Raw genomic sequence first — 13,593 nt, 5'->3', positions numbered from 1 at the left:
ACATCATTCCCAGAGGAGTTCAACTGCAGTGCTCCCACACTGCCCTGTGATGGTTACAAAGTTTGCTTCGTTGGACACCCATTTTCTCCTGGGCATGATGAGACACGGGAGCATCCAGATTCCACCTTCTAGGATGGAATGAGAGTCTTTAAGGTCCTTTTCCACCAAACCATCCTGTGATCCTGTGATTTATAGACCATACCTGCAAGAGGCCAAAGGCAGCCCAAGGTTCCAAGTAGAAATGTGGACAAGAAACTCAAGGCTCTTGGCTCCAAGACAGGGAATCATCACAAGAGTAACACGGCATCTGTTTTCCTTCCAGGGGGTGCCACGTACCCAGGTACTCACCACCTTCCTGCACCTCCTTCCCTGGGGTAACAGAGCCAAATTGTAACACATTTTTATTGGACAGCAGAGAAAACCCTGGACTGTGCAGAATTTCTTGGCTGAGCAGCTCCCAGTGCTCGGTGTCTGCTTTTCATTAACTCTCCTGCTGTCACTTTTTCCACACATTAGCCCTCAGGCCAGCTTTCCTCCCATGTACTGCTGACACCTTTGGCAATGGCACACACCATGCTGTCAGAGGGAGCGCTCTGTGAGCAGTGATACTGCTTCAAGAGAAAGGAAACACGCTCCTTTGAGAGCTCCACCAAGCCCTCTCTGAATTACAGCTGTCCCTGTTAGACCAGCATATCCAAACTTCTCCAAAGGGACTCTCCCCAAGCTTACATTGGAAATATCCTGCCTGCTGCAAAATCAGCCCCCTCCTGAGGAGGATGGACACAGCATGTTCCTGTTCCTCTATTCACACACTTCTCTTTGCTCTTCTGGGCTTTTTCATCTCTGCTCAATGTATTTTCAAAAGTCAACACCACCAGGTCAAAGGTGGACATCTGCTGACAAAAAAAACACAGCTCCCCTGTCCAGGGGCTGAACAGCCACAGTCTGATGAAGGATAATAAAAGCCCAGGGTGGTTTCTGTTCTGTTCTCAGCCAAAGAGCACTTGGAGGGAGTTCTTGGTACCCACACCAAGAGAACAACTTGCCCAGCTGGCACCTCCTGGGGCACTTTCCTGGAGATGCTTCCCCCAAAGCCACCCACGAGCCAAGGCCCAGCCCCCCAACTCATACACCAAGGTTGAGATGTGGAGGCCAAGCACACCCTGCCCCACGTACCCCATCTGCAGGGCAGAATTCCTCCTGCCCCAGGTCTGTGCTCCCACATCTCCTGCCCAAACCCACAGCCAGCACCTGCCTCCCCTTCCTGCAAGGGGCACAGGGAGATGCACGGAGGAAATACCAATCCCAACACATTTTTTTTCCCTCCAAACAGGCAGAATGGTGCTTTCTCAGCTGCCAGGAAACAAAGCCAGGTCCTCTCTGAGCGTAAACTGCCTGAAATCCAACCCCATTTGCTTGGCAATCTCCCTGCTGAGTCGGCTCCACGTGGTTCCAAACTCGCAAGGCTTGGCAGCCCCACAGCCTCCTCCAGAGCAGGGCAGCCCACAAGGACTGTTCAAATAAAAAAATCAGCAAAAGAGATGGTTTCAGCCTCTCCCTCCCAACACACCTGTGACCTCTCCTGTCTCACTCTTCATTTGTCCCCCAAACCACCGAGGAACGAGGGAGAAAGGGATTGTGAAGCTGCTCCCGTGAGCTCCCACCTCAAACTCCCACACAAATATTTGATTCCAAGCTCACTGCAAGGCCCACATTTGAGTGGTTATTTTATTTACACAAGAAAGCTGCTTGTGGTGCCAGTGCAGCATCAGCCCCTGCCTCAACTTCTGTTTGATAGAGGAAATAAAAATATTAATACTAAAAATGCTTAACTTCTCTCTACTGATCCTCTTGCTGGACCACAGGAAAAATTAGTAAGAACGAGCTTGGGGATCACACCAAACTTCCATCGTTCCCAAGGCACATCCATGGCTTGTAGATCACTGGAGTTATTTACTGCCTTCATCGGGTATTGGCGAGGCTTGGGACTGAAGAAAGACAAGGAACACCTTGTACTCAAATCAGCAGGATTAACTTCAGGCAGCTTAGAGGAGATGAATCTTGAGAGGACCTGAAATGCAGCAACGAGCTGCTAACACAGGAATTAACGCTGGATTCCAGTTAGAAGATGGCAGAGACAGCAGCAAAATTTCAAACTGATTCCAGTTCGAATTTCAGCACAAACAAAACTCTGTCCCGTATCCAGGTTCTCTTTGAGAAAACTGAGTTTACCAATGGTAAACAGTCCAAAATCTGCGCTGGGGACCAATTCCCCTAAATCCTGGCGTTGCTGTGCAGCTCGGACCAAACTTCTGGTTGGATTTTAAACAGTTTGAAGTGAAGGTTCCCATTCCCACAGCGACAAAACCCAATTACAAACTCCGAGGGTGGCATCTCGCTCGGGCTGCGTTTGCCACATCCCAAAGTGAATGTTGTGCCCTGGAACCCCCACTCTGCTACATTCCCGGTGTTCCCATAGTAACTGCTCAGGCACAAGGCAGTGCCACGACCTTCCAGTGCTCACAGCCCTTAATTAAAATCTGTTTGTCCTTGAACAGGCTGCTCTGCAGAGTATCTGACTTATCTAATTAACATCACTGCTGGGATTGGGACCTGAGCGAACAAGGGGAAGGGACAGGGAGCTTTTTCCCTGCATCACACTCTGCCAAGCCTTTGCTGCCTCCCAAAGGGACAACAGGCAGGGATGGCAGCTATTTATAGAAACGCAGCCCACTTGTAAAACCCCACCTGCCCTTCCCACACAGCCAGAGCTACTCTGGGAAGCACCTCTGCATGTGCAGTTCAATCACTTCAGGCTTAAAAGCACTCAGGAACAATGCCCAGGGCAGAGGAATCAACTAAAGGTCAATGAACAAACTCAAGCACACTAAAGCTTCACTTTAAAAAGCTTCCAGAGGCCACAGATCAACTGTCCATTAAAAAAAAAAAAATGACTAAAAGGGTGAAGCTGAACCACCCTGGCAGGCCAGCAAAGGCAAAACACTCAGTGAGGACACACCGCAGAGGGTCCAAGCCCTCTCTTACCTCTTCTTCTGCAGGCTGTGCATTTCCTGAGCATAAACCCAGAGCTCCAAACCCAGTGGCAGAAGGAAGCAGTGGGGCTGAGGTCTGCTTGGAACAATTTTGCAGGCAGGCAGGATCCAGGCTTTGGAAGATGCTGACGGCATCTTCACATCTATACAACGTGAACTGCTCTCCAGTTCTCAACTGGTCTCCAATTTTCACTTCATCAGAAAGCAATGTCTTCTTTCCTCTTAGAAATCCAACATCCTTCATCCACTGTTGTAGCAGATAGGTGAGTTCACAGCCAAACTCCAGGAACAATATCTTGGTTCATTCACGTATTTTCAGCACTGCCCAAGAAAAAGGTCCCTAGAAGAGGCTTCAAGATGATCACAGGCAGGCAGTTCCCTCCTTTCTGGATTCGTCTCTTCCCAAAGCACTTTTCCTTTGTGTTCCATCAGCTATTCCTGCTGGTGCCTCTTTGCTCCAGGAGCAGAAGGGCTCCTGCTGCTCCAAACCTGTCCTTGTCAGGTGAGGAGCTCAGGGCTCCTCCTAAAGAAGGTCACCTTTGGGCACAGCACTTGCTAATCCGTCAGTCCCCAAAGAGGCCTCATCCATCTGCCACCCAGGGAGCTTTGGGAGTTCCAGGAATGACTCCAGCATTCCTCAGACTGGGGAAAAGCAGGAGAAGGTGGATCCCACCTTGCCCATGTAAATGGGCTCCAAACCATCCCTGTGGCACAACCTGCTGCCTTCCCAGCCCTGGGGTAGGAAGATTCTCCTCTGCTGACACACAGGCAACACACCTAGGTCTGGATCACTTCAGCAAGCACCTGCTGCTCAGGTGTCAATAGCAGGAAAGAAGATTCCAGTTGTCCCAAGTCAGCAGATCACCAGGACAGGCTGGAGGAGCTGGGCTTGGCCACCTGGTGCAGTTCAGAAGTGGCACTGCAAGAACTCAAGCTGCTCATCCACAGCTGAGACACTGGGGCTCCTCAACACGGTCCTCCCACCACACTCAACCTTTTCACGCCCTCACAGCATGTCCCTGATCCTTCTGCAGAAGGTCCCTCAAAAGGGGACACTTATTTTTTTAAGAAACAACAACAAAAAAAACATTATTTAAAAACAAACAAACAAACACAAAACCCACACACACAAGAAACCAAACCTGTAAAAAGGCCAAATATAAACCCAATGCTTGGCCACAAACACTGGAATTCTGCCAGGGGGATGAGTGAGTGGCACAACACTGGCAGATGACTCGGTCCCCACCAATGCAACAGCTGGGACTCTCCATCCTGGGAATGGGATGTTGCTTGGGACACTCAGGAGGCAGAAAGGGGTGACCTCCCACCATGAGGTGGCAGGGAGGAGGAAATCTCTTCCCAATCCAACACAGGGCAGGGCCTCCCTCCCTCCTCCTTAACTTGCTTTTGAAAGGATAACTGTTTGAAGGCAGAAAAGGCTGAGAATGGGAAGAGCAGCTCCCGCCCTGAAGGAGCAGATTTGCCCGGGTCGTTGATCACTGTCAGACAGCAGCTAATGATGGGATGAAGCACAGATTGCCTTTTGGCTGCTGGCAAGCTGGCTGGAAGGATTAAAGAGCAGAAATGTGCCTTCACAAAAGGTGCACAAGCAAAAGGCAAAGATTCTCACTCATCAAGGGTTGGAGAAGGCAAGGAGGGCCTGGGGATGCCAAGGACACTGCCAAGGGAGAAACAAAGGGAACAGCACAAGGTGTTAGCACTGCCATTAACAATCATCACCGTGACTACTCTAATTAGGATTTGTGTGATGATACAGGTCCCCAGAGGGGGAACACCACTAAAGAGGTGAGTTCAAAAGTGTGGAGCCACAGCCAGACCTCCCAACACCCTGCTCTCCCTTGCCAAACATTCCAAGGAAATAACACTGCATGGACAATATCACAGCCTGTCAGGCTGGAAAACAACTGGGCAGGCTGCATTTAGCCAAGAGCTTGTTGTGCAGGATGGTGGGTTGTGCACTGACCTCAAGCTCCCACCTCTCAGCCCTGCTCCACTCCAGGCAGGTGGAAAAAGAAGGGCAAGAGAACCTCATTATCCCAGCAAGGTGAAACTGCCTTAAAAAAAAAAAAATTGGGGGGAGGGGGGTAGAAGGAAAGATATTTATAGATATTTGATTCATATTAGTGGGGGCGACTGAAAAACTCATTCCTTATCACAGCTCCTGTAGTTCTAAAGTCAGGAATAAAGCCCAAGCTTTTAGACAGAAGGTAAGGCAAGGGAAAAAAAAAAAAACAACACAACATCAACAGTAGTAAAAAATCCCTCTTAGTAGATCTATTGATATGAATCAGTGAAGCAACAGATTTTAGCATCTTGCAATTTTAGCATCTTGCTCGCTGATAAATCTGATTCAGTTTTATTCAAAAAAAAGTGTCCTTACAGAGCACTGATGACAGGGGCAATTAAACGCTTTTTCCTCCGACCAAAAAGGAATCGCATTTACCAGGTGTTCAGTGGAAATGCATATTCACCGGTTTAACCAACTCAATATGCATTTAAATAATTACTTTCTTCAAGGACCTGCTGCAAGTTAATCAAGCTGGGAATTATTCCCCTTCAGCAATTTCCTTTTCCAGCCCTCACACAGCTCCTGCACCTGAGCTGATGATTCTGAACCACCAGGTAACGCAGCCAGGGCAGGGCTGTTCAAACCCCCTGAGGGGTCACAAAAGAAGGAATTCACAGCCCACAGAAACCAGCTCAGCTTCCCCTGGGCCAAAGCCCATCCTGCTGACAACGGGTTCGAGTGTTTTCCTGGGCTTGCCTACACCAGGAAAGCTGGCCCAGAAGCACAGCCCAAATTTATTCACGGTGAGCTGATATCCTATTTAGCCTCGGGCCAGCACAGCAAGCCAGACTGAGCTGCTCTTCTCTGCCCGGGGCACTCTCACAGGGGTGATTAGGGCAGTGTCTCTCTGGGTCCTCACTGCTCATCAAGTGACACTTTCCTCACCCCAGCCTGGGCACTCACATCATTCTGCCACCAGCACATCCACACCTGGCTCTCTCTCCCCTCTTGCTCACGAATGAGGAGCTTCAGCCTCTGAGAAGAAAATCTTATTACTCGCCCCTAAATACACAGATTTTCAACTTCCTCCTGTTAAATATTATCACTGCCACAACACCACACCTTTCAATCGATCTCCAATCATTACTCCATACTCATCCTCCCCTGTGCTGCTCCATATCATCAACATGCCCAGTAGCAAGCTGAGAGGGGACTGATGAAAATGCTCAGTGAATGATCTCCCTCCCCAGCCCAGTTGAGGTGCAGCGTGTCCAGCAGTGCCAGCTCTGCCCCCCCTTCCCTCCCACCCCAGGTCCCCAGCACTGATCCCCTCCTGACAAGCAGCTTCCCTGCAAGGCACCCTATCAAACACGGGCTGGCAGGGAAGGGGACAGATAAATCAAGATACACATGAAATCAGCCTGATGCAAACTCCTTTTGGAAGTCTGAGACCAGCACACAGGAGCTGGTTCCCCTCCAGTCAGAGGGCAGAACCTCTGGGACGCTCTCACCTCCGAGTCACCTCATTAGTGAGGGGAAGGAAACAAACCTCCTGTTTGGTTTGGAGAGGAAGAGGCCAAAGATGAAGCCGTGAATGCTGCACCCTGCCCTCCCCTGCTCCTCAACTGCGTCCAAGTGCCTGGGCCACTTTCACATCTGTGCAGTTCAGGGTCACCAGCACATCTGGAGGGGAGAAGGTTTCCACTCCCCACACTTCCACTGGTAGGAGCAGTGCAGCGAGTCCTTTCGGTGACCCCTGAGCTGAAAATAAGAATATCCACACACAGTTATTGCTGCTGGGGAGGTGTTTGCTCAAGCTGGAGCTCCAGGGATAACCCACACGAAGCGATTTTTTTTTTTCACTGCAGTCTTTTGCTCGGGGCGTGAAACAGAAAATCCAGAGGGGAGAACTCCAGGGAGTTCTGGAAGCTGCTGGCTGTGTGTGCTGGCTCCAGATTTCCTCTTCCCCTCACTGAGGCAGCATCAGTGCTCACAGTAGTCATTTCAGCTAATTGCTATCTACCATTAGCTGCAGAGTACTTACAAGGGATTCAATTCCACTGCATATTTGCTAATAAATACCAAATGACAGTGAGGAAGACAGCTGTATTTAGCTGCATTTACCCTCTTATTAGCAGCACTGAATAAGACCCCATTTCAGTGCATAATGGCTCCAACAAGCTGCGTCATTGTCAGAAATTCAAATCCTAACTCCCCACCGCCTGCTTGAAAGCAAAAGTCATCCAGCATTCCCCTGCTTACACAACCTCTGTGGCTTTGATCCATGGGGATGTGGGGAATGGAAGGCAGATGGGAGTTATTTGCTGGTTTAGGAGCATTTGGTGAGGCAGCTCATGATGATGAGTTGATGGGTGCAGCAACTTTTCAACCTAAGGACCCCAAAATATTTTGCAGAGGTGCGAGGGCAGCCATTCCCTCATTTTGTGAAAGGCAGCTAAAGGCACCGGGGGCAAATTGTGCCTTGCTGTGAGTCAGCTGGAGGGAATGGAAAGGAACACAGGAGCCCTTGGCTCCCAGCACCCCTGCCAGGTCCTCCCCCACAAGTGCCAATTGGAGCTGATCCATCAGGAACGAGGTGCAGCATCTTCCACCCAGGCAAGGACGCTCACACAGCTCGTGCCACCCGCTCAGCATGACACCCAACAATCCCTGCAGATGCCCCCAGCTCCAGGAGCTGAAGATGCTTTTGGCCTCTGGAAACCTGGTCTACACGTGGAAGGATTGGGCTCTCAATAAATTACGCACAGGGAACAGTTATCCTGATTCCACGTACCAAACCCTTCCCACAAACGCAGCTAGACCCACAGGAAGAACAGAGAGCACAACGAAATTTTTCTGTGTCATCTGAGGAGTGAAATCTCTAAGAGGCAACGAGCACAAATTTCAGTCTTTGTGCTCCAAAATTACTCAAATATCAAAGGGCCCTGATGGATGTAATTAACTTCCAGCACTTGAAAATGCTCAGACGAGATTAAGGTGCAAATGTGGATTTCATCTCATCCTGGTTAAGTTTCATTTGATAGCCAGTTTCAAAGCACTTAAATTATAAGATGCAAATACTTCCCAGGGTCTAAGGAAATTACGATTAAGGAGATACCGATTTGAAAATTAATTCAGTAAAACATGTTCTGAATCCCAAATGAAAAAAAAAAAATTATTATAAATCCACCAAGCATATGAACTGATCGAGATTACTCTGAAGGGGGACTCAGAGGAGAACTTTGTTTTCAAGGAGGGTGAGAAGGAAACCTTCTGAAAGGCTCGGAATACAATTCCTTACCTCTGCCTGTCCCAGCTCCTTGCTCGTGCCCAACCTCATCCCAACCCTCCTGCAGCAGTTGGAGGCTGCCCACACTCCCCACGTGCTGCCTCTTTCCTGCCCACAGACCCCTGCAAAGCTCTGATCGCACCCAGGGGACAGCAAAGGCATCGTCATCGCCACGCAGCGCAAAAGGAAACGATGACAAAGTTCACACCAGGGTTTTTTTCCACTGACTCCACAGCAGCCTACAGCCAACTTGGTTCTGTTCCCTTCCTGTCTCAACTGCTTCCCTCTGCCCCAAGCCAAGTCCAAGAGAGAGGGGGCCTTTGGGATCCATCAGAGAACTCACACCCTGATCCTGGGCCATCCAGGCTTTGGGCCAGGGAGATGCTGAGCGATCACAGCTCACCAAGAGGCTGCTGAGGATGCTCTGCAGCACCAGCACTCGCTCCTGAAGGGGGTTTGGATGTGACCTTAGTGACAGAACCAGACAACCCTCATCTTTCTACAGAAGTCACTGGAAAGCAAACAGCAGGAACCAAACAAGTCCAGTCAATCCAAGCAAGCAGCAGCTTCTTTTTCAAACAACCACTTGGTAAAGCCTGTAAGGAGGGTGACATCAAGCCAGAGCCCGTGACAGTTCCTTCCTTGGTCATTACAGCCCTCTTGCCCAAAGCAGAGGAATTCACAGAGGTGCCTCTGCTGGGTGGCACGGGGCACGTGGGCAGAGCTCGTGGCCGGGCTGAAGCGACGCCAGGCACTGGGACAGAGTGTTGTTGGCAAAGCAGCAGCAGAGCAGACTGCACCCATTCTACATTGTTTTTCTGCAGCTGTCTCTTGCTCTGAGGGCTGTTAAAAGCATTGTTGTGTTCTTCCTGAAAATTCCAGGGGTGCCAAAAATCAGACATCAGCCCGGAGCCACTCGTGCATTTAAGAGGCTGCCTTGGCCAACTGTGTGAGAGCTCACACAGGACACAGCCCTTTTCCCTGACATCCACGCAGTCACAAGGCATCCCTCTGGGTTTTGTAAAGATAATACTCCACATCTGTCTGAAAAACCAGGAAAGAGGCTCCCCAGGAGCTCAGATATCAGCCAGGTGTCCACTGCAGCCCTTGCCAGCATCTCTGTAAACTGTTCCTGCAGCTCCTCTGTGCAAAACCAGACTCAGCAGAGCAGCACCAGAAGGGCTTTTGGGTTCTCCAGCGAATTATGGGAAAAAAATCTATGCATCCCATCAATCTGCAAGCGTGGCAGGATTCCCAGAAAGCCAAGCAGTTCCCATGCCAGGTGAGAATTACACACTCAGCTCATCCAAGGAGAGCAGCCCCACCGTCTCGCACCGGCTGTGGTGGGTGTCTGCTGCCCCTGCAGGGAACCCTGCAGCTCCAGCACCCTGCAGGATGGTTCCCCAGCTTCCAGAGGATTGTGTGGCTGACTCCTCCACCACATTCTCCCGGATTTTTAGCACTTCCATGGGTAACATCCACCCTGGAAAGGCTCGGCACGTCTGTACAAATCCAGTCTGGCTCCACCCCACACCCCACGGCAGGTTTTGCTCCAGCACTGTGGCATTCCTGCAGTTCAGTCAGTGTGTAAACAGCAGGAAAGCACACGTTGTGATATGAGCATGCCATGGAGAGCAAAGCATGGTATGTCCTTGCATCTGTGAAACGGGCTCTGGTCCTGTTCTTCCACAGGAGGAATTCATCTGTGTAAAGATCGTGTTCCTTGGAGAGTCTTTTCAAATACAGCAAGAAGATTCTTCTCCACAGACCTGTTTTAGGTTTAGGGTAGCTCCTTCTTGCAATCTTGCAGGTATTGCAGTGGCTTTATGAAGACCACAGGCTGCTGCTCCAGAGCACTGGAGGAACTCACTGCTCCCCTCTTGCCTCCCACTGGTGAGAGAAAGGAGGATACAGCACCAGGGTTACACACCTGCCCAAATCCAGGGAGCTAAGCAATCCTGACAATTGAATAATGCAAGTCTTCAGGGGAAAAAAAACCAAACCTCTGCTCCTGCAGAGAGACATCACCATCATCCAGCAGGGAAGGAAAGACATGGCACAGCACCAGGCTGAACAGAGAAACGTGCTTTGGGAGCAGCAACAGGGGGGAGGAGACAGGTGACAAGACAGCTCTTACCTTAAATCCATAGGGGTGATGGGCTGGGAAAGCTGCTGCCAGGCAGGAACAGCACAGCTTCCAAACGGATTTGGTGTGCTGGAGGAGCCTGCCTGTCTTAATGCAGGGCATCCTGGAGTGGCTGCATTTGTGCTGCACAAACATCCTCCACGAACCTTTCAGGAGCAGTTACGTCCTCCAACACGCACGGTTTTAATTGGGAATTTCTTTTTTTTTTTTTTTTTCCCCCTCTTTGATTCCAGTCACATGTTCTGAGCTGTTACTTTTCTCTCCCTCTGTGTGTATAGATAGCTGTATTCTCACAGTCTCCTGTCTGTGTGCCACGCTTGCCTCAGGCAAGCGGCTCCCAGAGCCGTCAGCCTCGACAAATGACTCAGTTCTGTTGGGAGCCAGGTCTGCAAAGCATCTCCTGCCTCGCCTTGCCTTGCCTAGGCTGCTGCTCACACAGCTGCCCTGGGCTGGGCAGGTGAGCTCTGCCCTCTGCACGTGGCTGGAGTCAGACCCTGCTTCAGCAAACCTGAAGGGAATCCAAGTCTGAGGAGAACCTCACCCAGGGTCCCTCAGAAAGAGATTTCCATCCCAGAAGAATCATCTGGCTCAGTGTGGGGAGCCAAGGGCAGGACACACCCCAGTTCTCTGCTCGCTTCTCATCCTTGTGCAAGATCTGATCTTACAGGTACCTGCAAAACTGGCATGGCTGATGACAACTGTCTGCCAAAAACACCGATGCCAAAGGGTGGTTTTAGTGAAGAAAACATACATTTTGCAGAGTGACTTTTCCTTTTCTTCCAGGGCAGCAGAGGAAAAAAAATGGGTATTTTCAACCTCTTCGTTATTAACCCCTCAGACAGCTGACCGTGCTGAGAAAGCTCCTCGTGGACCCCCATCTCCTCAGAGCCCCTGGGCCCTGCTGGCACACTCAGTGTGCACTCCCTGCCTGCACATCCAAGGGATGAACACAGATAAAACAACAGCCTTCCCTCCTCCCAGGGCCTGACCCAGGAAAGCACCAAACCACAGACGTCCATCAACCAACCGGTTCGTGCCTGTAGTTTCCTGGATTACTGCCCTGATGGAAGCAATTCATGCAAGAGCTGGCCAAGGGCTGTGGCCTTGAAATTCTGGGCACATCACAGTGAACTCATATGTTTTATTATTTAAAGCCAGGCAGGAGCTCAGACACTCAGCTGAACTCAGAGACCAGGAAATGCCCTGAGGTACAACTGGAGTATCACAATTCCAGGACACTCATCTGCCTTTATGGATGTAAATCCACACTCACCCTCCAGAAGGTGTTGGCACATGGGCTTCCCAAGCTGCTCCTTCCTTGGGGAAACCAGAAGGGCTTATTTGTCACAAGGGCGAGGAGAAACACGCGTGGCTTTCCATGCTCCATATTTTCATTTGCTGAATTCATCTGCTGGTGGTTTGTATCCCTGCCTTCCTGCTGCAGAAGGCTTGGCTGATGAACGAGCTGAATCTGATGGGCCTCTCTGTGTTTTGCAGCAAAACGAAATCCCCGGAGCATTTTCTCCACACAAATCTCTGCAGATAGTTGCTGAAAAAGGGGCTGTTCCTGAGGCTGCACCAGCTGTGATGTGGTAACTGGAAGAGCATTGCTGGAGTCCAGTGATGACAAGATCCTCCTCAAAGCACTGGCAGCTCCTGCCCATCCCAAATGCTTCCTGCCTGACTGTAACAGATGCGTGGCTTTTTTCCCCTCCATCTTTCACCATACCCCAGAGACAGAGCACCCAGGAACTCCACTCACTTATCCAATTTAACCTGCAGGATTTTCTCCATGTCCCTCTCTCCCTTCTTAAATTAAGTAAAGAAGTGCTGAAGGGAAGGAGAAGGAGCCAGGACGTTCAGCTCCCAGCTTTGCCACCTCTATTCTCTTTCACCCTGAAGACTCTACAATTTCCCACCCTTGAAAACAGGAACAATATTTCCCAGAAAGGCTGCAATAAAATCCTGATGTTTACCAAGCAATCTGAACCCCTGGAAGGGATGTAATCCTGCCAGGATCCACTCAGCACAGCAATACAAACCAGGAATAACAGGAATTAACAAACAGCCCAGAGAGATGAATATTAATCGACACTTTCCAGGTCTCCTCAGGCATGAATGGATATTGCACAGATGGAGTGCACAAAGAGCCACCTCAGCTCTGCATCCTGGATCCCAGCAGAAACCTGCCCCACGGTTAATTTGGGCTCAAGCTGCTCCAGAGCACAGGAAGTCACAGAATTTGCACCAAAATGCCCAGGAAGGTACCAGCAGAAATCACAGAATCAACGAGGTTGGAAAAGACCTCTGAGATCATCAAGTCCAACCTCTGACCTAACACCACCTTGTCAACTAGACCATGGATGGCACTGAGTGCCGCTTCCAGTCTTTTCTTAAACACAAAAAAATTGATCCTTGCTGTGAGCAAATACAGCCCAGTGCTCTGCAAAATCCCAGGAGGGATTTGATCAGGAAAGTCCTGGAAACACAGACCTGGGACAGCAAACTCTCCATTCCACCTGCAAACACACGAGGCTGTGAAGCTTTTTGAATCAGCACCACACACACACACACACAGAGACCTCTTGCTCGTCTCAGCTGTGGGATGGAGCTTCCCCTCGGGAGCTCAGCACAAGGATGAATTCTTTGTGTTGCCCACGGCCAAGCTGCTCTCCCTGAGCAGACTCTGCTGCTCTCCTGCAGCAGGAGTCCCCCCTCCCAGGCTCCCCAGGGCAGGAGAGCCCCAGAGAGGCTGCAAATCCAGGAGCTGCCCCAGGGATCCCATCAGGGATCAGCAGCTGGTCCCACTTCCACAGCCAGCTCTGCCCAGCATCCTGATGTTCCCAGGAGCCAGCCCTGCTCCCTGGCAGCCAGAGTGTGGCAGGGGAATGGAGCTGGATCCCCAGGGCAGCAGAGGAGCCCTGGCACACCATGTGTGTGTGCAGAGCTGCCTCCCAGGAGCACAGCAACAGCCTCATCTTCCACGGCTCAGAGAGCAATCTGCAGCAGCAACTGATGGTTCCCAGCTCCAGCCATGCATTTTTTAAAAGCAGCTTCCAAAGACAAAACATCTGCT

At 50.5% G+C, this 13,593-nt stretch overlaps 1 protein-coding gene across 2 annotated transcripts in view; it reads right to left on the bottom strand.

Annotated features, from left to right (window-relative positions):
* Nucleotides 1-13,593, bottom strand: part of GPSM1 (G protein signaling modulator 1) — a 63,451-nt gene that overhangs the window by 43,584 nt on the left and 6,274 nt on the right. Inside the window, exon 1 of one of the 2 annotated variants that reach the window (XM_027887158.1) lies at nt 3,046-3,208. The exons of the other annotated variant lie outside the window; for it this stretch is intronic. Within the exon in view, the coding sequence (XP_027742959.1) occupies nt 3,046-3,188 (143 nt within the window). The 5' untranslated portion in view covers nt 3,189-3,208. Of the gene's footprint in view, nt 1-3,045; nt 3,209-13,593 lie in introns of those variants that run through there. 2 annotated transcript variants of the gene reach the window in all.

Source organism: Empidonax traillii, unplaced genomic scaffold (genome assembly GCF_003031625.1).
Source record: "Empidonax traillii isolate 1590-97213 ecotype Southwest subspecies unplaced genomic scaffold, ASM303162v1 scaffold204:size1584377, whole genome shotgun sequence".
Classification (NCBI taxonomy): Eukaryota; Metazoa; Chordata; class Aves; order Passeriformes; family Tyrannidae; genus Empidonax; species Empidonax traillii.
This window is presented reverse-complemented; position numbering and strand designations above follow the sequence as displayed.